This window comes from Camelina sativa, chromosome 13 (assembly GCF_030686135.1).
Source record: "Camelina sativa cultivar CO46 ecotype springtype chromosome 13, ASM3068613v1".
NCBI lineage: Eukaryota > Viridiplantae > Streptophyta > Magnoliopsida > Brassicales > Brassicaceae > Camelina > Camelina sativa.
The window spans coordinates 2,106,843-2,129,371 of record NC_141892.1 but is presented as its reverse complement, the minus strand read 5'-3'; the positions used below and the strand labels follow the sequence as shown (position 1 = coordinate 2,129,371).

Genomic DNA, 22,529 nt, shown 5'->3' with positions numbered 1-22,529 from the left:
TTTTTTTCTGGTTCAATGGTTCCGACATAAGTAGCTTCACCTACTCTTTGTTGTGTTATGAGTTCCTAGGAATAGTTTGCAGAAATGCCCGTTTACAGAGACAAATCGGTTACGTTAATAAAGTACTACCGTAGCTTGATTAACAGACAAAACTTACAAGGAGAGAGTTAGAAAATTAATGCAGCAACTATATCCAAACTTGAACCGAGTCTAGACAGTCCAGGAAATAACAATTTGCATCCCAGTGTTACAGTGACTACATGATGCTGCTTTCTTGCGACTTTAGCGCCGATTCAACAATCTTGACTTTCTTAGAGTTATCGCTGTTCATCAGGGATAGTTTGGCGAGTGTGGACTGAAGCTGTGACATTTGTGTATCTTGAATTAAGTTTTTCTTTGAATATTGCCTACTCTGAATACCTGCAACTGCTGTGGCCTTGGGAGATTTTTGAGCTGACTTTTTCACTCTCGCTCTCAGTGTTTCAATGGATGATTGAAGCGCATCCACCTCAACTCCCGCAAATTGATCTGCAATTTCGCATTTAAAACAAAAAGAAAAGATGATGAAATGGGTTGCAGTATATATTTCAGAGGACAAACTGTATGGGGAATATTTGATTTACCGAGCTCCGACTTAAAATCCAGTTCTGCTCTCGTCAGAGGTTTCTTGTGTGTACCAGGCAAGCTACGAAGACGTTGCAAACGCTGCTCAAGAGAATCATGTCTATGAATTGCTTTGTCAATCCTTTTCTCCAACAAAGTTTGGTTTTTCTCAACTTTTGATATTTTCTGATTTGCCTCACCAAGCCGCTGGTGTTGGTCATCGATTATTCTCTTCAGGTTGGGAGCATGATGCTGCAGCTCAAAGTAGACCTGCCAAAAACACAACGGGATCTCATTAGTAATCATGTAGAAAACACAGTGACGCTTTTGTGTTGGGTTTACATGACCTCTTTCTCACCTTGTGTGCATATTCGATGTAGTTTTCATGGAAAAGCTTGACATAGTCAAGCAGGATTGATCGGCCTTCAACGGAATTGGCTGGAGTTGAACGCTGGTTAGGTAAAGCATGGGGAGCAATTCTAACTTTGGGACCTGCAAGGAGCTCCTTGCTAATGATGCACGAGGTATCTTGCTCTTTTTTCTCCATTTCGCTTGAAGACACTGTCTTATCTGTACCGACATGAACTGGAAGCAAGAGATCCCAAGTTTTAGTCTCTGCCACAATGCATTCTCCTGAGGATAAGACGGCAATAATCCATGCATACCCAAACGAATCCGACAGAGGCACAAAACCCAACAGAGGAGATACGGCAGATTCGTCTTGGCATGTACTTAGCACAGTGTCAACAGATGGCGTTTTGAGCGCTTCATCTTTTCCAGTGGCCTGACTTGTGAAGGGAAGAGAGTGTAAGACTGTTGAATCAATGCCACCGTCATGGAGGGAGTATATTCGTTCTGGCAAAAGGGAGTCAGCAAACAAGGTAACAAGAGAGCCACCTTCACGCTTTGTGGGAAGAGCCAAATCAACCATTGCAAGTCTTAACAGTGGCGGCGGATGCCCTAACCAAACAGTGTGATCGAGCGGCAGATTTGAAGTTGCAACTGGTAGCTCACCTATGTTTGACTCACAAATCATAGCAACTCCTTGTATTTTGTTGTGGGAGTTCATGCGAAGACGAGATGAGTTACCAGATATCCAAACTGGCTGGATTTCATCAACCAGAGCATCAACCTGTAATTGTCCAGCACTCCAGGCAGTTACCAGAACCGAATCTTTGCTGACAAGATTATATAATAGACTCACTGCCCTGCCTTTACATTCTGTCTCCCGAACAGCGAAATCTTCATCTCCTTCACTACTAGATGCTTTATATAAAGGGCCCTGTACACAAGGAAAACAAGAGATCAGCATTCCAAGGGAAGCAGTAGACAAACAAAAAATACTTAAGGAACATGTGCATAGGTGCCATATTTTTTTTGTCCCATGTGTATTCCGAATCAAGCTAAGGAAGGTACTATAAATCTTTGATGAGGACCACTGGCTTATATACCACAAATCTAGAACATTGGTGAACAACTAAAATCTACGAGGAGCACTTCAATAACTCACGTAACAAACCCAAAAGAGAAGAGGAATTCTACCTGTAAAGCCAATGATGCGTCAAGCAAAGCATAAGGATGAGCTTTCACCACCAATATATTTTCACCTCTAGTTCCTTGTTCAGTCAAATCTGGAAATGTAGCTTCCAACCATTCAATTGCCAGACTGGAGTTGCTAACTGCTATTGAATTGGATGACTTAACCCCATACATGTTAGCATCATTGTAAATCTCCATTATTGATTCCCATTTGTAAACACTGTTGCAATATACATCCAAGGCAATCACAGTCAACCTCGAAGGCCGTTTAACACAAGACAAAGCAAAGTACTAAAACATTTTCCATGACTTAAAAGTTTGACATGAAGGAGGATAGTCCACGGCAGAATGCATTTGTATACAAGGCGTCAGCATGAATCTGTTCGATATATCAAAGAAATTATGGGACCCAGCTTAATTTATCCTCGAAAAACTTCAAATGAGTTAGCAAGCATAGATTTGTGATCTAAAACAGCTTAGTGAGAATCAATCATATCTTGTTCAGAAACTAGGAAACCAATAAGAAAACTGGATGTTGAACTATCTTAGAAACTGAGCATACCAGGTACAACTTAAAGAAATAAGAAACTTATCCAGTTACTGCTAGATAGGAATGAAAAGGAGAAAAAAACATCATCTGCCTACCTTCCAAATGGCACAACAGGGCATAGGATGTAAATTGAACCATCAGTGAATAATATAAAGACCTGCACATTGAAAGATTCGGTCAAGACATAAACATGTAACTCGGCTCTATCTGACAAGACAACTAACAAAATAGTAAATCTCTCAAACAAGTGAAACAAAAATTTGTATTGAACTTACAGTAAATCGGTCCCACAGATGATCTCCTCCAAAACTGAAATCAGCAGGATAAATTGATGAAGCTGTTCTAGATCTTCCTGGCTCACCAGGCTGCAGATAATATTCTTGCTCTGGTAGCTCAGCATCTGAAGACAGATCGAAAAGCCTAGCAAAAAAGTGTAGCATGCAAAATACTTTTAGTAAGACAAGAAGATCTTAAATTAGGATTAAGTGGAATGATTTAGACTCCTTAGAATGAGACACTGAAGTAGATGGCAACATAGTATGTCACTGCATGCCAGACGTTAAAATTCTACTTCTTTGTTACTGAATATATTACATAATTTCTCTCACATCTTTCCAAAATGATATTCATCAATATATTGACATGTACATCCGCCTTTATTATCAACCGAAAAAGATTGTTACCTGAATACTGCGTCCGAGGATAGAATTCCCAAATGGGTGTCACTATCAGGGTGCCACGATGCTTGTAGCAAGTTTATGGCACAGTGACCACTAGTATAGATTTCTGAACCAATAGTTACTACCCTGCATACCATAGATTAGAAAGCGTTAACGTAAAAACAGAAGACCATTAACTTAATCCAGGTAACATCATAATCAAGATAACCAAGAATATCGATGCATCTTCTTTGGGTAACGTGAACCACTACCTGCAAATGACATTGTCTTCTATCACAGAAGCGCGTCCAAATAGGTACATCACACATATCCCATCTGAGCCGGCAAGAAGTACAGCCGATCCAGACTTATTGATGGAGATTTTGTTAACAGAAAACGTCAGCTGGAGATCTGGTTGCATCACCTATAAAATCATGATTATCAAAACTTTGTCAAATACAAAATTGGCACAACCTTGGACATTCCTTACAGGCTATGTAAAAGTAAAGCACATCAACCAATAACGTTATTTCTTGAACATTGTTCTGTAGCAGCTCCGGCCAATAGAGTTTAGAAGACAAAACTAAAACAACTCTTTCAAATCCTTATAACTAGAAGGATAGTCACCAACAACACCATCTTATTGCAAATACCATTAAAAAAAAAAGACGCTTTCACACATTGATACTGATAAATCTCTATAATTCATGTATGCCCGCAGGGAAAAGTATAGGTTTTGGTACGAAATCGTTTAAGGCTCTTTTTAGTGCATACTTAAACCTAATTAACCAAAGTCAGTACAATGTCAGGAACAATCACACTAAAGAACCGTTTACACTTCGATGAATCATCTTCCAAATACTTCTCTCAATTAACGGAAAAACAGAAAAAGAAGAAAAAGACCTTGGAGTGGATTGCGGCGAGGACGGAGGATGGTTCGGGTTCACCCAAGCGCAGAGATAATCGATGTAGAAGATATCTTCTAGAATCCCAGTAATATAGTCGTGAGTCTCCATCCCAAGCCATGAAATTTCTCGGAAACCGCTGCGAAACGGCGGGTTCATCTTGGGAGGAAGGAAGAGACGCGAAAACCGGGTGGCTCTGGAGAGGAACCCACCGAACCGGCTCTTTAGGCGTCGGAGATCGTCGTGAATCTGGCGTCTCCTCTGGCTCCTGGAAGTTAAATCTCATACTCTCTCTTTCACTCAAGTGTTGTCTGTGTTCGTCGGCCGGAGATGCAGAAGAGCGGGAATAGAAGAGAACGGAGTTGGAGCAGACCAGAAGATTCAATGAAGCAGATACAGCTGATACGACGTCGGATGATATATCATGGGCTTTTATCGACCCATTTATTTTTTTTGAGATAAATTGTGCTGTTTTAAGATGATTTAACATGGGCTTTTTCTCGGCCCATTTAATTTATTTGAGATAATTGTGCTGTTTTGAAGAAAGAAACACTAACTTGCTTTAAAATAATAATATATAAAAATTGAATCTGAACCCTAAATCATCGTCGCCGTGTTCTTCTCCGCTTCCACCGTCGTTGCATCTGTCTTCGGCCTCCTCTCCCATCGGTGTGTTTCTTTTCTCCTCTGTCTAATTGTTGTAGTTTCTCTTAGTTAATTATAGATCTATGGCTTTCTTAGCTCTCAGTTTCTCTATACTCATTGTCTGGGATTTTTTTTTGGGAATCGGTTTGTAATTTTGACATCTGGTTGAAGCTGCGGGGCAATGTAGGGGTTTTGCATTTTTCTTTCTTTATGATCTTGTATGGTTCTACGGTTTGGATTGATCCTGGTGAAACTGGTTTCAAATCGGGATAAACCAATTGTTCACAAGATGTGAGAATGATGATTATGGTCATTGTGCTGCGCATATAGTAAAGTTCAAGACTGAATAAGATAATGTGCGAACCCAGTACTGGTATAATTGTTTGCAAATATAAGAAAGTTCCGATTCCAGGAAGCAGTATTAAAACTCGCAGACATGTTGTATTTGTTGAGAGAATAGTTCACTTTTGTTGATTTCTGATAGGTCATAAAGGTTTGTCTTGTCGAGTAGGTGTGGCTGTTTTGCTTTCTGAGGCTTGTTCGTGAATTAAATTGATGTTTTAATCTATTGATATAGACATCTTATGCTCTTATGACCACCTGTGTGAGATGTGCTTGATTTGATATAAAATATATTCTTTGCTTCCCATGTATTTGCGCAATAGTTGTGGTTAATTTTATGTCTTAAGAGGAATGAATTACAAACTCTGGATACAGGTTTTAAACAGCTTGGCAGAAGAAGTGAAACTTAAAAGAACGATATGGAGAACTTGGAAGATCTGAAAATTCTGGCGGAACAGTGGTCGCATCAAGGAATTGAATATCTGCAAAAGATACCCCCAAGTCAGCTGTATGCCGCTATTGGTGTTCTGTTGTTTACAACCATCTTGCTCTTCTTATCCAGTATGTATTAGTATTACACACCACTTCATCGTTTCTTATTCTTTCCTAATAGAATTGCTATCTCCCCCTGGTGGTATCTCGTTTGCCATTGATAAGGACATATAGCCTGTTCTTCTAAATGTCGTTAATAGTTTTTCTTCACCCTGTTACTGTTTACATTTGAAGAGGTTAATGTTCTCATGGTACCATTGTAGACTTGTGATTAAGCCAGAGTATCAGCCGTTCGGTGTTAGATGGTTTGTGTAGTGGAATAAAAACTATTATTGCAATTTCGGAGGTCTATTCGATATATCTCTTTGATTATACATAAATCAACTTTTGAATTTTGTTGCTAAACTTATTGTTCTTGATGGGGTATGCAGTTCGCTTGGTCACACGTACCAAATCTAACACTGTACTCCTTTCTGGGCTGACTGGAAGTGGAAAGACTGTGCTCTTTTACCAAGTGAGTGTTTTGGCTATTGTTTATGACTTTCCTCCAGATGTAGTTTGTTTTTGTCATGAGTCACTATTGTCCGAGCAGTGAGTGACTAGGTAATTGTTGGGGAGTTAAAACATGATAATTGTTTGATTGGCAGCTACGGGATGGATCGTCCCATCAGGGCACTGTAACATCAATGGAACCGAATGAAGGCACTTTTGTTCTTCACACTGAAAACACTAAGGTAAAGATTCTTACTTTGCCCTATCTTAAACAACATGTGCTGTTGATTTTGATGGACGGACTAACACATTACCATTGCTCTATGTGACAGAAAGGAAAAATCAAGCCTGTTCATCTTGTTGATGTTCCTGGGCACTCTCGGCTTCGACCCAAGCTAGAAGAATTCTTGCCTCAAGCAGCTGCCATTGTGTTTGTTGTGGATGCCTTGGAGTTCCTCCCAAACTGTCGTGCAGCTTCAGAGTAATTTCAAAACCCTCTCTCTCTCTCCCACACATAAGAGTCGTATTTTGCATCTCAATCTTGAAACCTGAGGCATTGCAATGGTTTGTTACGGTGATAGGTACCTATATGACATTTTGACAAATGCGAATGTTGTCAAGAACAAAATTCCAGTCCTGCTTTGCTGTAACAAGACCGATAAACTCACTGCACACACGAAGGAGTTCATCCGGAAGCAAATGGAGAAAGAAATGTGAGATTTTTAGTTATACATAAGCCAATCTTCCTGCATAGAAGCTAATCATCATTACTGGTTAATGAGTTTTTGCAGTGAGAAACTGAGGGCATCAAGGAGCGCAGTCTCTACAGCTGATATAGCCAATGACTTCACGATTGGAATCGAAGGACAAGTGTTCTCCTTTTCGCATTGCTGCAACAAAGTCACAGTCGCTGAGGCATCTGGACTCACTGGAGAAACCGCCGAGATCCAAGACTTCATTCGAGAATACATCAAACCCTGAGCCCAAATATGCCACAATGTTCTTATGCTTTGGTCTGTGACTCTGATTTGAGTTTCTGTATATGACTTCTTGTCAGAAATTTTTGGGTATTAGGGTGTTTAAAAACTGAGTAGCTTGTATTTTCGAGTTAGATAATTCGTTTTTCAACCAGATTGATCTTAAGGAAACGTTAAATGACTTGTTAATTTTGTTTGCCAAAAGCGAGTTAGTTATAATATTCCGCAGATATGTAAGTTTGCTTATCTGTTTCTTTCTACGACTTATCTGCTTATCATATAAAAGCTTAACATTGTCCTTACTGAGCCGGTTAAATCCCAATTGAACCGGAGATTTGGGTCATTACATGCTCACGAGAATATCACGTGACTTCTTCTGCCCCCAAATTTCTCAACGTTGTCCTTAAGGAGGGAGATGAAGAAGACGGGTGCTTGATATGGCCGGAACCGCCACTACCGAGTTCCGGTGGAAACCACCTCCACAGCCTACGCCACAACAGCAAACCATATCCGATTCAGATTCAGACTCCGGATCGGATTCAGAGAACCACCAGCACCGTCACAATGATCTATCAAACTCCATATTCAAAGCTTACCTCGATTGCCATTCATCTTCGTCTCCCTCTTCAATCGATCTCGCTAAGATCCAATCTTTTCTCGCATCGTCTTCCTCTGGAGCTGTTTCGTGTCTCATCTGTCTTGAACGCATCAAACGAACCGATCCTACATGGTCCTGCACTTCCTCATGCTTCGCTGTATTTCACCTTTTCTGCATCCAGTCATGGGCTCGTCAGTGCTTAGATCTACAAGCTGCACGTGCAGTCACGCGACCTTCTTCAAGTCCGACAGAAACGGAGGCGGTCTGGAACTGTCCGAAATGCAGATCGTCGTATCAGAAATCGAAGATTCCAAGGCGGTACCTTTGTTACTGCGGCAAGGAGGAGGATCCTCCGGCGGATAATCCATGGATCTTGCCTCATTCTTGCGGTGAGGTCTGTGAGCGGCCGTTGAGTAGTAATTGTGGTCACTGCTGCTTGCTATTGTGTCACCCTGGACCTTGTGCTTCTTGCCCCAAGCTCGTGAAGGCTAAATGCTTTTGTGGAGGTGTTGAAGATGTTCGTAGATGTGGGCACAAGAATTTCTCTTGCGGCGACGTTTGTGAGAGAGTTTTAGATTGTAATGTCCATCAGTGTAGAGAGATTTGTCATGATGGGGAGTGTCCACCGTGCAGGGAGCGCGCGGTTTACAGGTGTTGCTGTGGTAAGGTGAAGGAAGAGAAAGATTGCTGCGAGAGAGTGTTTAGGTGTGAGGCTTCTTGTGAGAATATGCTTAACTGTGGCAAACATGTATGCGAGAGAGGCTGTCACTCGGGGGAATGTGGATTGTGTCCATATCAGGGAAAGAGGAGTTGTCCCTGTGGCAAGAGATTTTACCAAGGCTTGTCTTGTGATGTTGTGGCGCCTTTATGTGGCGGCACCTGTGATAAAGTTCTTGGTTGTGGTTACCATAGGTGTCCAGAGAGGTGCCACCGCGGTTCGTGCCTTGAGACTTGCAGGATTGTGGTTACTAAGTCTTGCAGATGCGGAGGAACGAAAAAACAGGTGAAAGAGAGCTTTTTTTTCAATATACTTCATGATGATTTGCAGTCTGTTCAAAATGTTGATGGGAAGATTTTGGGAACTGAATTTAGAGTAGGTTCCTTGCCATCAAGAGTTGGCGTGTGAGAGGAAATGCCAGAGAGTGAGAGATTGTGCACGTCATGCATGTAGACGCCGATGTTGTGATGGTGAATGTCCACCATGCTCAGAGGTATGCTGTGTCATTCATTCTTGTGTCAAGTCTAGTGTCATTGTTCGTACTTGGCTTCTAATTTTTTGGTTCGAAATTTTCAGATTTGTGGAAAAAGACTCCGTTGCAGGAATCACAAATGCCAGTCTCCTTGTCACCAGTATGTTCTGTAGTAGCTTTCCGTGGACTTTCTTTGTCCGTCTGGTGTCAAATTTGGAACTTATGACTGATTAAACATTGTGTAGTGTAAGATATCAACTCATGCACATGGAATGACATTATTTGTTGTGTTCATTGCAGAGGTCCATGTGCTCCTTGTCCAATAATGGTAACAATATCTTGTGCTTGTGGTGAGACGCATTTTGAGGTGAGAATATGGCTTTCTTACTATCAAGTCGTGATATAGTCTTGTTACTTTTAATTTGTTATGGTGGATCTATAGAAAAGTATTAATATTGGGTATATTCTACTGGTGGAAGCGAGAATATAAGCTTAAACTTACTGAAATTTCTTCAGTAAAATGATCTTGAAGCCTTGTTTAGTCGACAACCATATCTGATGACTTCGTGCCTATTTGTCTTAGACATTTTCTTTGCTCCTTCGTTTCTTGTCCTTAGGCTTTTAGACTTTTTATTGTTTGATACTTCTAATAGATTCTGTATCCTTTGATAGCAAATCTGTTACTGTATGTTAAACCTGTATTAACAACGCTGTTAATGGTTAATGTTGTTCAGGTACCCTGTGGCACTGAAACAAATCAGAAACCTCCTAGATGCCGTAAATTATGTCACATAACCCAATTGTGCAGGCATGGGCAAAACCAAAAGGTAGAACAAGAATTAGAATAAGGCTTATTTTACTTTTGTGAGTGATTCCATCTGTGAGTTTTACGAAATTTATGTCATGTTTTTATGCAGCCTCATAAATGCCACTATGGTGCTTGTCCTCCATGTCGACTCCTTTGTGATGAAGAATACCCATGTGGGCACAAGTGCAAACTAAGGTTTCTCATACTGTTGTCTTTTTCATCCATTTTTTCTCTCCTATTCTCTGATCATTTCCCTTCTTATAAACATTGGTTTGTGTGTGCTTCTTATGACATAGGTGTCATGGACCTAGACCTCCACCTAACCGTGAATTTATGATTAAACCAACTAAAAAGATGTTGAATATTCAGGCTGAATCTACACCGGGTTCTCCCTGCCCTCGTTGTCCAGAGCTTGTCTGGAGGCCCTGTGTAGGCCACCATCTGGCAGCAGAGAAAATGGTGAGTCTAGATTCTCTTTGATATTAGTTATTTTCAGATGCATATCCAATATCTAACATGTTCATTGCCATTTTGTAGACTTTGGGATCTTCTTTTATTGTTTTTTTTCCGAAATTTGATATGTATTTTTTCTTTTTATTGGCTTAGATGGTTTGCTCTGACAAAACTCAATTTGCATGCGATAATTTATGTGGAAACCCTCTTCCATGTGGGAATCATTACTGTTCGTTTACCTGTCATCCCCTGGAAATAAAAAGTTCATCATTGGATAAAAGAAGTGAGACTTGTGAAAAGTGTGATCTCCGCTGTCAAAAGGTACTTGAGTTATGTTTTATATCTCACCACTCACTTTTATCATCTTTCCTTATGCATATGTTTCTGATAGCTTCTGAAAAGAAAAGCATGTTTATTCTGATGAAGCTATTAAATGCTCTCTGTGAGTCTGCAGAGTCAGTTAGTTATAGGAAAGACTTATCTTTCATACTAATGTACAGGAGAGAACACCACGATGCCAACATCCTTGTCCTCGACGATGCCATCCTGGAGACTGTCCACCTTGCAAAACTCTGGTGAAGAGGTCATGTCACTGTGGTACGATGGTGCATGCATTCGAGTGTATTTACTATAATACACTGTCTGAGAAGGACCAAACGAAAGCCCGCTCATGCCGTGGTCCTTGTCACAGGTACAAAACGCTGGAGCTACATTAGTTCGTTTCACTTAATTTGAACAGCTGATGGTTTCCTTGTGGTTGTTCGATTGTTCCCAAATCCGAACTTTTACTGCATAAAAATATTAGTAAACCATAGTTTTGAAAAGAGGATATTGCTGTTGCAGAAAATTGCCAAACTGTACGCATCTGTGTCCGGAGATATGTCATCCTGGGCAGTGTCCATTGCCAGAAAAATGCGGGAAAAAGGTAATATTTCCTAGACGCCATGCTGCAACTGCGTTATAAAGATGTTTCTCTGTTACAAGTGGGATCTTACTTTTCTCGATTTTTTATGGATCAAGGTGGTTGCTCGTTGCAAGTGCCTAACATTGAAGAAGGAATGGTTATGCCAAGATGTTCAAGCAGCCCATAGGGCCACAGGTTCTGATCCTAAAGAAGTACCGAAGAACCAGTTCGGTGTAGGCCTCCTCCCTTGCGATTCCAACTGTAAGAGCAAACTACAGATGGCTGAATCGGTGTTACAACAGCGCAATGTCAAAGTGATTGAGGTAAACAGAAACAATAAAAAGCTGTCCGAATTAATCTCTCTTAAAGCAACTATGACAAAACTTTCTTCTAATTAAACATCTTAGGAGAAGGAGGAGCCGAGCGGGAAAAATGCATCAAAGCGAAGGAAAAGGCGTGAACGGGGTCAGGACGTTAAGGAGACCACAAGGCTGCAGGTAAATTATGTCTTTGAAAAAATAAATCCAAGAAGACGCATGTCTCAATGAGACAGTCTCATATCCCTTATTTGCTTCTCCTTTAAGACACCATCTGGTTGGTTTCTTCTCTGCAGAAACTTGCTGTCGCCACAAAGAGGATACTGATGGTCGTGATGTTAATGGCTATGCTAGCCGCTGTTACATATTATGGTTATAAGGGAATCTTGTGGCTTTCTGATTGGATGAATGAACTCGAAGAACAAAGACAAAAGTCTAGAAGATACCCCCGAATCTAGTTCGTTCGAGAATTCTTCCTTCTCAAGCTTTTGACCTGATACTCCGCAGTTACAACACATTTAACTTTTACAAATTTGATATTACTTTTCGGTTTAGTCGATGATAGTCGCCGAGAATTTTTCAAAGGAGAATCTAGCTAGAAAGATCATCAGTTTGTTTGTTTTATTGATTTGGTGAATCTCTTTTTAGTTGTTTGATATTTCGAATACTGCAAAACAGCTTCGAAAAACTGTTGTACTTGTTCTTCTTTTTCAAGATTTAGTATTACTACAAAAGTAAAAAAAAAAAAAAAATGTCATCAACATAAGCATAATGCAAGAAGTCGCAGATAACAGAACGAAGTCTCGTAACTTATATTGCTCTTACTCACAGAACTTCACTGTATCATAAAAATCACGCATGGTACTTTTCTTATCACCAAACCTTAAACAGTCTCGAGCAGAAGACATGAAACAAACCATTCTCACCAAAGCTGCGACATCTCTCACTGTTGCTAACGACTCCTTGTATGGCGGGATCATCTTCAGGCCACTCAACCTCTTCCCACTCCTCATCACCAAGTCCATATCAGAAACCTGTTTCACCAGATCCTCCGAAATCACGTTAGAAACTGGAGCCGCGGTGGAGGAAGAAGAAGCGGAGAACTGTTCCTTGGCGGGAGGGTTAAACTCGTGGTAACATCCCCCGGATGATATGCCCATACGCGAAGAGGGTCTGGCATGGTCTCTAACATTCTTATACGTTAGAGCTCCATCTTCTTCTTCCTCCTCGTCGTCGCTGGCGAATCTGATGATAAATTTTCTCTTCGGAGCAGAGGCCGGGAGATTTGTACGTTTCAACGAGTCAAGAGAAGAAGACGGTTTCGCTTCTTTACCGTCGATTTCATTGCCACCGTCGTTACAGCGTCGCCGGTAGTTCCTAGGTTGCTTAGTTGTTCCCATTCCTCTAGAGAATTAGTGCTTTTACGTAAAAAACTAGGTATCCAAACGTTGAAGAATAACAGAGTTTTTTTTTCTGATCGACGTACGTACGTACGTGTACTTATACTGTATATGTCGCGGCAAAAAAGTAATAGCATTGGCCTAATCCTTATTCTATAAGGTTATCCCCAATGGGGGGTTATAGGAGAGGTTTTAGTGGAGAAGAATAAAAAAAAAAAAATCAGATAAAGCAAAAAATTATAAGAGAGCCTCTTATTTAGTATACTACTTTATAGAATAAGAGCCCATACGTGTCACGTATTTGTTGGCCAAAAAAAAATGAGAAGAAGGAAATTTTTTTTCTTCTTTCCTCTCTGTCTTTCTCTCTCGATCGAAGTCCAGAATTGACAACGGAAGGAATCAAACGCTATGGAATCAGAGGAGATTGAATCTGGAGAGGCCAATCGGAGGATATTAAATCGGTTGGAATGGAAGGAGATTGAACTGGAATTGGTTCTTGTTCCCGGATTGAATCCTGGTCAGTATGAGGAACACATGAACCGTGGAGCTGGGTCTTGTTCCCGGATTGAATCCTGGTAATACTCAAGCTTGTCGTCGTCATCTTTGTGTTGTTGTTATCTTGTTTTTTCTGCATACTCTCCATGTTTTTCATGTTGTTTAATGTTTTGGTATTGACATTGGATGATATTGTTAAAGATTTGGTATTGGTATTGACATTGGATTGTTTTCAAGAACAGTTGGTTTCTAAAGACCTGAATCGAGCAATCTCGTTGTATTGGGCTGCGATTAAAGCTGGAGATCGAGTTGATAGTGCACTGAAAGACATGGCTCTAGTTATGAACCAGTTGGATTGAACTAATGAAAGGAATCGAAGCTATCAAGTCTTATCGATATCTCTGCCCTTTTGAATCCCAAGATTCCATTGATAACTTGTTACTTGATCTCTACAAGGTATAACAACTTTCTCAGTCTGATGACTAATTGTGAAGCTACTTCTGTGCTCATGTATGTTAACTATGATTGGTTTGGTGGATTTTGCAGAAGTCAGGGAGGATTCAAGAGGAAGCAGAGTTGCTTGAACACAAACTGAAAACACTAGAGCAACAAGACACGCACTATGGTGGTAGGATCATAGCTGTGAAAAGAAGCTACGGGAAGCAGAACAACAAGACTATTGAGCAAGAGAAAGCGCGGTAAGAACTGAAGTTTGTGCATACCCACCACTAGATATCTCCTATTTCCGCTTTAAGAGTAGTTTCTCTGACTTTGTTGAATATAGGATTCTAGGGAACTTAGCTTGGGTTGCTTCATAACTATGGAATTGCAGAGCAGTATTACAGGTTTGTGTGACAGACCATTGAGCTTATTAAAACATGGTATTGTTTTCATTGCCTTAACATGTAAAATGGGTTTTTACTGTGATAGGAATGCTTTGTCTTTGGAGCCTGACAATAACAAGCTGTGCAATCTTGCGGTCTGTTTGATACGTATGGATAGAATCTTGGAAGCTAAATCTCTGCTTGAGGATGTAAGACGGTCTCTAGGAAATCAATGGAGCAACGAATCATTTTGGAAGTCCTTTGAACGGGATACTGATATGTTAGCAGAAAGAGAACGGGCCAGAGTAGCGGATTATCCAGAAGAATTGTTGAGAAGTAGCTCTGCAGATAACATCTCTTCAGGGAAAGTAAACGAACCAAAAGAGATGGATCGGTGGATTAACCATTGAAATTCTCATACTCAAGCTTGCCTTTGTCGTCTTTTTGTTGTTGTTCTCTTTCTTTTTTCTGCATACTCTCCATGTTTTTCATGAATTTCTCATTTTTATAAAATGTGAAATGTTTAAACATTTATACTAATCAACCTCAAATGAAATAAAAAGTTATACTAATCAAAATTTATAAACATATATTTGAAATGCTATAATTTCATATTCTACTTAAAATTATTTATTTTCAAAAAAAAAAATTCAAATATAATAGACTCAAAATTATATCCTACCATCGGGGAAAAAAATTTAATTAGGATTCTCAAAGTTCTTATTTTACTAAAAGTACATAATATACTAATTAAAAAATTTAAGAGGCCCAAAAATATAACCCCCATTGGGGTTGCCCTAAGGACATGGATCTGATCAACCATCTCCCAACTCTTGTTGGATCAATGACATAATCTTAAACTCTCTTTGGACTTTTGGAGTAATGTGATAAAGTCTAAGGGAGCCAATTTATTAAATAAAAACAAGATCAAACGAAACAAAAGAAAGAAGCTAAGTACCCTAAGGGAGCCAATTTATTAAATCAAAAACAAGATCAAACGAAACAAAAGAAAGAAGCTAAGCACCCTAAGGGAGCCAATTCATTAAATCAAACACCATCTAAGGAGTCAACGGCAGTAACCTGAGACTGAGACCTCATTGAGCTTGAAGCATCAAATATCTTCTTGGCTTTTTTCAATAGCTCCTGCCACTTAGCATCATCTCCTACAATCTTGACATGTCCTTCAACGATTGTGAAGCTGTCTCTTGTAACACTTGCTTCTTGCCCTCCAATCAAAGTTGAAACCCTTGCAGCAACTGCCAACATCTTATCAAGACTATCACAAGACAACAACCCAAAAGCCAGAAGGTAAACGATCCTATCTTCATCAGGAATCGATCCAGATCCACGAGCAGCCTCGTTATACGTTTTCTGATTCTCGTACAATGCATGAAAACTTCTATGTTCTTGAGGAGTGATCAAAAGAGAGAACTCAGCCATAAAAGCCATGTGACACATGCAAATGAGGTCTATGAATGCCATATCCTCACTTTCTCTTGGAATCAGACCAGCAAATCCAGTGTGAAGCATAGCAATAGGTAGCTTATGAGACTGAGCAGGAAATCTATTGGCATTATTGAAAGGAGCAAACCTGTTGACAAAAGTTGTCTCAGAGAGGATTAGCTGGCGGCTAGCCAAATGAGGGAAGAGAGCGATCATTCTTGAGAAAGTCAAAGTTTTGCTTGTTAGGGCAAGCTTTCTCTGACCCTTGTCTCTGATTCGAATACCTAGAGTTGCAGCAACTGATTTGATAATTGCTTTACCAGACTCACTAGTTCTCTCCAGTTGATCAAGGCAATGCCAACAGCTCTGTAAACTGTTTTGGTGACTTCAGCTTTGGATAAGGTTTTAGTTCTCTCAAACAATTCAGCCATCAAATCATGTGATGAAAACCCACTAGATCGGTGTTGCACTGGTGTCGATGTTGGTGCGACGCTCTCAGAAATCAAATCTGCTAATACTTTGAAATAATCAATGCTGCTAAGAGTTTCTTCCATTTTCTTCTTTTGGAATTGCACTAAACCTTTCAAGAGGAAGAAAGAAGCAAAGGGAGAAAAAAGGAAGAGCAACGAGTGGAAGGTGTAAGGTTTCTGAGAGCGCTTTATATACAACATGAAACAGGAGTTCACGTACTCCGATTAGGGTTACAAAGGATAAAAGTGAGACTTGCATTGAAAGTGTTTATTCTTGTTGAATTATTTTCCAAGGAAACATGCATACTTCCATTTCCAAGAGTCAATTCAAGTCTGATTTTTGAGACTTGAATTGACTCTTGGAAATGGAAGTATGTTTCTTTGGAAAATAATTCAACAAGAATCAAGAATAAACACTTTTAATGCAAGTCTCACTTTTATTGACTCTTGGAAATAAGTTGCAAAGTCTCAAAAATCTGATGCCGTACGCGAAGGTTTCTACCATCTCCACGGAGAACTTGTACTAGGTTGCTCAAAATTAAACTAAACATATAATTAATGTTAAATTAATCTAAGCAACCTATTAACAATTTTAAACAAAATTACCCTTCCACTAGTGAACCTCTCTAGCAAGATTGCTTAAACTACAAAATCAAAAGAAAGAAAAAAGAATAAAAAAGTTAAATGTTGTGTAATGATCAAAGAAGCTATTGTTTTTGGCAGAATCTGAATCAAAAACAAGCAAAACAGACATTTAATAGACTAGATATTGAAGGATCAAGAGATGCAGAAAAATAGGAATAAAAATGAATGAGAAAGAATAGGAAAATAGGAATAAGAATGAATGAGAAAATAGGAATAAGAATGAATGAGAAAGAAGAGTTTGGGAACTAGCACCAGCTGCAAAGCTTTCCTCAAGTCTGAATCAAAACAGAAACTGCAGTTTTCAAAACCAAAACCTGGAGGAACAAAAAACAGAACCTGCAGTTTTAAAAATGAAATCCTGCACCTGCAGTTTAAAGACCAAAATCTCCAATTTAAAAGAACAAAACATGAAAGAATACTCATGGTAACTAGCCATTACAAGCAAAAGATTTTCATAAGAAGGTAACTTTTATCGGATGTTTTAGTTAGAAAGTCTAAAGTGTAGCAAGAATGACAAGAGATTACACTTACAAAGCATTAAAGTTTTCAGACAAAAGCAAATCACTAGCTTAAAAAATCTACTTGGTTCTAAGACCAGGAACGTTTTTGAGACCCATCTTGCCAAGAACATTTTTTACGATAGCTGGTGGGTTGTCAAGTCCCATGCTGCGGCTGAATCCACCAGTCTGGTAGTGTCTCTTGCAATCATCTTCTGAGATTTGTAGTAACCCAACCACGCCTGATACGCCGCCTCCTAGTTCTTCATTTCCACTTGGCTAAGCCTTTTCTGCACCTGAAATTCAACAAATTTCTTCTACTCTCGACTCATGTCACACACTCTACAAAAATCTTAGCTTTTTGACTTCAAAGAGTTTTGTGTTAAGAAAGGTTTGCTAAGTTCAGTAGAATGGAGGTTGTGTTAGTTCAGAAATACAGACATTAGTGATTCAGAATGGAAATAGAGAAACAGTGTTACCTTATAGTCCACATTATCTTTGGCATCCCAATAAACTATAATCGCTTTCTCAAGCTCCTTCAATGTCTTTCAGCTATCACTAGCCCTATACAATTCAAATGATTCTTCCAATGGTAGTACATTATGGTCACTCTGAGACTTCAAAGTATGTTATGTCTCCATAAACAATCCAAAAATGGCTCTATCAACGTATTATAACAGTTTGGAACATGTTATAAAGTAAAAAAAAAAAAGACAAAACTTTCATAGTTTTCAAACCTTTCGCCTATGCACACCAAGTGTTTGTGACAAAATCATCAATGAAATAACAAAGCTTTAGATACGAGTGTCTAATACCTCTCCTTCATTGGTTAATGCTGTCGAATGCCATCCACCCACAGCGATATCAACCTAACACATGCATTTACCAGGGGGTAGATTAATTTCTATAGTAGACACTCGGCAGCTTTAAACAGCACAAGGCATCGGATCAAACAGCACAAGGCATCGGATCAAGGCATCGGATCAAAACATCTCAAATAGCACAAGGCATCGGATCAAAACATCTCCAATAGTTTTGACCGATCTAAATTCAACCAAAATCGAATCCGAAGTAACTTCGAATAGTAATCGAGATCCATCACAAGATCAAGTAGTAGATCAGAGGGTTTCTTTACCTTAAATCGGAGGAGAAGATCGACAGATCGAGGAAGAAACAAGAACCAAGACGATGAGGATCTGTCTCTCCGAACTCTCTCTCTCTTTCTTGTCACTGGAAAGTACAACGGCCGATGAAGAGCTGAAGACGACGAAACAATTCAAAGAGGGGACAGTATAAAATTGGTGTCAAAAATCAATCGATTCAAGTGTAGAGAGAACCGCCTGTTCCGTCGAGAGAGAGAGTCGCAAAAAAAGAAGAAGAAAATGGGCAAATTTTTTTTTGTCTTTTCAATTTTCTCGTTACCCAACCAGAGCTTGACACGTATAGTAGTTTGTGAGTTGCTTTCGGGTTGCTTCCGATTCTTCTTACAGCAACGGTTCTATGTTAAATGGGCCATATTTAAATTAAATTCATAAGATTGAAGTAAATCTAGGTAAAATATATTTACAGATATTCTTAGACTAATAAGATACTAACATATAAAGATGTTAAAAGAACAAGAAAGGAAACAAAACAAAGCATTCTAAAATTTCTACCAAAAAAAATATTATAAAATTAGCCTAACAATATTTTAAAATTAGCCTAATATATTATCTCTCAAAAGGATGTTTGTTTTAGAAATTGATTTTAAATTTTTGGTTAATAATTATGGGAAAGAGAGAAGAATTACCTTTTAGAACTATTTTTGTTTAGTATTTTATTTACTTTTATCATATGAAAATATTTAACTTGGAAATGGATGCTTACAATAATAACATGAAAATGTTATTTATCAGAAATCTAAGTGCAAATATCATAAATATCTTATTTATCAGAAAATATTATGTTCAAAATAAAAATATTTTAAATAAATTTTAATTAGATTAAATGTTTAATTTTTTTTTATATTTTATAAAATTAGAAAATTATTGTATTTCATAAATTTAAAACATACATAACATAAAAGCATATTAAAAATAGAAGTACTAACTCTTTTTTATCTTTCTTCCATAGCTTTTTTGATCCCAAAGCTCTAGATCTCTTTGACAAGATTTTGGTGCTCGATCCGTCCAAGGTAATAATTATATAAGCTAAATTTGATTTAAAAAAAAACTATATTCTTAGCATTTAAAGTCTTTTTCTTTTTTTCTTTTTGGTGTAAAGAGTAATTACAAACAAAAATGAAAATTTTGATTCGAATTTGTAAGTATGTTTGCATGCATCCAAGATTCCAAAGATGTCAAACAATATAACTTATTGAATACCCCTCTGATTCATATTAGTTGTTATTTGGGATGCTAGCTTTAAAAGATCAAATGTATTTTATTCTATTTATTACATTTTTATTGAGTTTTTGGAAGCATAATGTTTATGGATATAGTTTTTGTTTTCATATTTTGTTGTAGAAACCATAAATGCCTCTTGTTATCAAAAAATATATCTCATGAGTATTGACATTCGCATTAGTCAATTTTGCTTTGGTTATATTTAATCTTGTTTGGCGGTAAATATACTAAATGGTTTTTAATATAAAAAAATAACTTACTGAATACTCTGTTCAATTCATATTACTGGTCTAGGTAGTTTCACACAGATTAAAAAATAATTATTTTTTTTTATTTATCTTTCATTAATATACTATTTTATTTGACAAAACTAGAAATTTGATTCATATATTTGGATCATAAATATAAAACGACAAGTAATATGAAACAAAAAAAATTACTCTAAAACTACAATTAAAAAGAGATGAAAGGAGTATTATTGTAAAGAAATAAAAAAAATTTGTGAATCATAGGTCTGAAATTTGGTTCTATAATTACATTCGGTTTAGATTCTTGTTGATTTTTCAATCTATATCTTGGCCCATATATTTGTTTGGTTGTAGATCTTACACAACCAAGCACCTCTATCTAAGTCATGAGTTTTGATGGAAAATCCGAAAATGAATCAAAAGAAAGCTATACATGAGTTAGAGCGGATGATAGGAGTTGCCGAGTTGGACTTGTTCGTCTCGACTGATTTGCGTTTCGCATTGTCTTTCTAATATCGCATATGCCCAAATATTTTTTTGGGAGTTTACTACTATTTTATTTTCCACAACATCACATTTAAGATAGAAAAAAATATGATAGATGCATTCCAAAATTAGTTTTAGTGTTTATATCATTTGGGTGATTTAGAATAATAATTATAAAAATATTATTTAAAAAACTCATGATTTTTTCATTAGTGTTCAGCGAAGGTTATATATCTAAGAAAATAGAACATTAGCATCCTCAGCTTCGGTCCTTACTCCATCAGGTTTGGTAGGTGAGAGCTGGTTGAGAACTTGAGCCATCCCTTCTTCTCCACTTGCTTAAGACAAGGTTGTAACACAAGCCCAATCACAATAGCCGCAAGGCTCACGGCTGCAACTTTCAGGTTAGTAAACGCCATGATGACACCGATCAATATTGTTGGAGGAATGCACATGAGGATCGATCCCAAAACCCCTACAGGTATCTTGAACGGCCGTGATGCAGCCGGATATTTCATCCTTAGCCTCACAAATGCAATAAACTCCAAAATCATTCCAAAACAGTATAACAAGTTCTCCGCAGCCACAATTTCTTGAAAGCTTAACCATGACAAGAGAATCACACCAGAGGCTGAGAACAGTATCCCGACCCATGGAGTTCCGTAGCGAGATCTCTTGGCAAAGACCTGTGGAAGCATCCCGCGCTCAGCCATTCCAAGAAGTTGAAAAGAATCACTGCTCATTTCAGCAAGAAACATTCCCATGTTTGATGTCGCAGCTGCAGCTTGAATCCACCATCCCAACCAAGCTCCTCCTATAACTTTACCTATATTAGCGAAATACCCGTCAGTCCATAGGTTCTGATCAAGAGGTATAGCTCCTGTCCCGGTCAAAACCGGGAAGATGTAAGAGAGTACCACAAGAAGCAGAGCATAGAACAGAGCCCTCGGTAACGTTTTACTCGGGTTTTCAACTTCTCCCGAAAGCGTACTAATCGAATCCCAATAGTTGAGGTTCCAGAAGAGAGTGTTGAGATACAAGCTCCATTTAACACCTTTCGTCTTCTTGCTAACCACAAGCCATCTCGAAGGTTTGAGCTTTGGAATAGACATGAAAGACATGACCACAAAGGGAAGGATCGAGAAAACACCGAGAAGAACAGCTGCTACACCGACAATGCTTAAACCCCTGTAGTTCACGTAAGTCAAGGCTACAGTCAATACCAAAATCGCAGCGACTCGAGGGATTCCACTACCAAGAACCGGGACTCCAGATTGAAGATAATCAAGGAAGAGAATGGGATACAGAGCGTTGTCTATAACGCCACTTAGCCATTTAACCCAACCTTGTTGAAACCCCCAGTAAGGTCCCAATGCTGAAGATACCCACACAACGTAACCACCGTTCTCAGGAAACATTGTTCCCATCTCAGCGGTGATGAGTGCTTCAGGGATACTCCATATAAAAGGGAAGACAATAAACCCAACAATAGCCAACAGAGGTCCTGCTGCGTTAACACTGTCTTCAATCCCAAACGGACCACCTGAGACCTCGTAGAATATCAGGAAAACTAGTGGCAATACCGTTATTTTCTTGATCTTGTTGACGGGTCTCTCCGGAGACGGAGGAGCTTCAACGGCGGTGGTGACACCTATGCTTATGTGAGGAGGAGGAGAAGGTGGGTTTCCGGTGGAGGAGGTTCTTAGCTTTTGCGTGGCGGAATCAATAGTCAATGAGCTAAGCTCAGTCATCGAGAATTAAAGACTTAAAAAGAACTGCTAGGGAAGTTGCTTGGACGTAGACGGAACAACAGAGCTAGAAGAAACAAGAAACATGGAAGAAAAAAAAGTTGGAAACTTTGAGCTGCTCGAACGAAATCGAAGGTTAAAGGTTTCCACTTTATGAAAACAATATCCAGAAACGCAAGTTGAATCCTCCAAGTTTATTTATATATTCAAATACAGAAAGAAAATAAAATTAGGCTTCTTCTTATTTGACAACGACATTGCTCCTTACTTATATGTAGGATAACGATAAAACCTTTTTTTTCTTATTCAAAAAAATAAAAACACTATTAGATAAATTCGTCAATAAATACATTCTTATAAATAAATAAACACTGTAGAAAATTTTGTTTTATTCATGCGTCGAGAATAATTATGC

The 22,529-nt window shown here is 38.6% G+C and overlaps 4 protein-coding genes, 1 long non-coding RNA gene and 2 pseudogenes across 10 annotated transcripts; 3 read left to right on the top strand and 4 right to left on the bottom strand.

Moving 5' to 3' along the window:
• Positions 1–91: 91 nt before the first annotated feature.
• LOC104734574 (nuclear pore complex protein NUP88-like) lies at positions 92–4,666 on the bottom strand. Its single transcript, XM_010454174.3, has 9 exons — positions 4,255–4,666; positions 3,624–3,775; positions 3,376–3,498; positions 2,968–3,112; positions 2,788–2,849; positions 2,146–2,362; positions 962–1,885; positions 624–873; positions 92–528 (listed from the first exon to the last, which is right to left on the bottom strand). Exons 1-9 carry the CDS (start codon positions 4,540–4,542, stop codon positions 257–259), a joined length of 2,433 nt encoding a protein of 810 aa, XP_010452476.1. The 5' UTR covers positions 4,543–4,666; the 3' UTR covers positions 92–256.
• LOC104734573 (uncharacterized) lies at positions 4,573–7,393 on the top strand. The gene is made up of 7 exons (XM_010454171.2): positions 4,573–4,925; positions 5,619–5,804; positions 6,167–6,249; positions 6,383–6,469; positions 6,560–6,708; positions 6,809–6,940; positions 7,019–7,393. Exons 2-7 carry the CDS (start codon positions 5,663–5,665, stop codon positions 7,206–7,208), a joined length of 783 nt encoding a protein of 260 aa, XP_010452473.1. The 5' UTR covers positions 4,573–4,925; positions 5,619–5,662; the 3' UTR covers positions 7,209–7,393.
• Positions 7,394–7,511: 118 nt separating this feature from the next.
• Positions 7,512–12,028, top strand: LOC104708547 (NF-X1-type zinc finger protein NFXL2). Its single transcript, XM_087481788.1, has 13 exons — positions 7,512–8,805; positions 8,900–9,013; positions 9,097–9,152; positions 9,293–9,359; positions 9,727–9,819; positions 9,910–9,995; positions 10,097–10,259; positions 10,407–10,574; positions 10,754–10,944; positions 11,097–11,178; positions 11,274–11,480; positions 11,565–11,654; positions 11,771–12,028. The coding sequence occupies exons 1-13, from the start codon at positions 7,642–7,644 to the stop codon at positions 11,930–11,932; spliced, it is 2,643 nt and encodes an 880-aa protein (XP_087337914.1). The 5' UTR covers positions 7,512–7,641; the 3' UTR covers positions 11,933–12,028.
• Positions 12,029–13,616: 1,588 nt separating this feature from the next.
• Positions 13,617–14,723, top strand: LOC104734572 (protein POLLENLESS 3-LIKE 1-like; annotated as a pseudogene). The gene is made up of 4 exons (XR_015578270.1): positions 13,617–13,825; positions 13,916–14,067; positions 14,154–14,214; positions 14,300–14,723. The product of XR_015578270.1 is annotated as a protein POLLENLESS 3-LIKE 1-like (transcript).
• A 517-nt stretch (positions 14,724–15,240) lies between these two features.
• LOC104737852 (uncharacterized) lies at positions 15,241–16,247 on the bottom strand (annotated as a pseudogene).
• Positions 16,248–17,186: 939 nt separating this feature from the next.
• LOC104734570 (uncharacterized) lies at positions 17,187–18,663 on the bottom strand. 4 transcript variants are annotated; one of them, XR_015578547.1, is made up of 4 exons: positions 18,384–18,663; positions 18,064–18,117; positions 17,728–17,908; positions 17,187–17,544 (listed from the first exon to the last, which is right to left on the bottom strand). It is a non-coding gene; the product is annotated as an uncharacterized LOC104734570 (long non-coding RNA). The 4 variants fall into 4 exon arrangements; XR_015578549.1 differs by having other exon boundaries at positions 17,728–17,831; positions 18,384–18,656; XR_015578548.1 differs by having other exon boundaries at positions 17,728–17,812; positions 18,384–18,656.
• A 1,861-nt stretch (positions 18,664–20,524) lies between these two features.
• On the bottom strand, positions 20,525–22,516 carry LOC104734569 (polyamine transporter RMV1-like). Of its 2 annotated transcripts, XM_087481787.1 has the most exons (2): positions 21,284–22,287; positions 20,525–21,192 (listed from the first exon to the last, which is right to left on the bottom strand). In XM_087481787.1, the coding sequence occupies exons 1-2, from the start codon at positions 22,115–22,117 to the stop codon at positions 21,181–21,183; spliced, it is 846 nt and encodes a 281-aa protein (XP_087337913.1). In that variant the 5' UTR covers positions 22,118–22,287; the 3' UTR covers positions 20,525–21,180. The 2 variants fall into 2 exon arrangements, with proteins under 2 accessions (XP_087337913.1, XP_010452471.1); XM_010454169.3 differs by having other exon boundaries at positions 20,525–22,516.
• Positions 22,517–22,529: the final 13 nt, after the last annotated feature.

Coding starts and splice junctions, on each gene's coding strand:
- LOC104734574 (XM_010454174.3), bottom strand. CDS start 4,542: ATGAGATTTAACTTCCAGGAGCCAGAGGAGACGCCAGATTCACGACGA. Junction 2,850..2,967: donor ATCTGTGGGACCGATTTACT/GTAAGTTCAATA, acceptor TTCAATGTGCAG/GTCTTTATATTATTCACTGA. Junction 529..623: donor GGATTTTAAGTCGGAGCTCG/GTAAATCAAATA, acceptor GCGAAATTGCAG/ATCAATTTGCGGGAGTTGAG.
- LOC104708547 (XM_087481788.1), top strand. CDS start 7,642: ATGGCCGGAACCGCCACTACCGAGTTCCGGTGGAAACCACCTCCACAG. Junction 9,820..9,909: donor GGCATGGGCAAAACCAAAAG/GTAGAACAAGAA, acceptor GTTTTTATGCAG/CCTCATAAATGCCACTATGG. Junction 10,260..10,406: donor ATCTGGCAGCAGAGAAAATG/GTGAGTCTAGAT, acceptor TTATTGGCTTAG/ATGGTTTGCTCTGACAAAAC.
- LOC104734569 (XM_010454169.3), bottom strand. CDS start 22,117: ATGACTGAGCTTAGCTCATTGACTATTGATTCCGCCACGCAAAAGCTA.
- LOC104734573 (XM_010454171.2), top strand. CDS start 5,663: ATGGAGAACTTGGAAGATCTGAAAATTCTGGCGGAACAGTGGTCGCAT. Junction 6,250..6,382: donor AGACTGTGCTCTTTTACCAA/GTGAGTGTTTTG, acceptor TTTGATTGGCAG/CTACGGGATGGATCGTCCCA. Junction 6,941..7,018: donor AAGCAAATGGAGAAAGAAAT/GTGAGATTTTTA, acceptor GAGTTTTTGCAG/TGAGAAACTGAGGGCATCAA.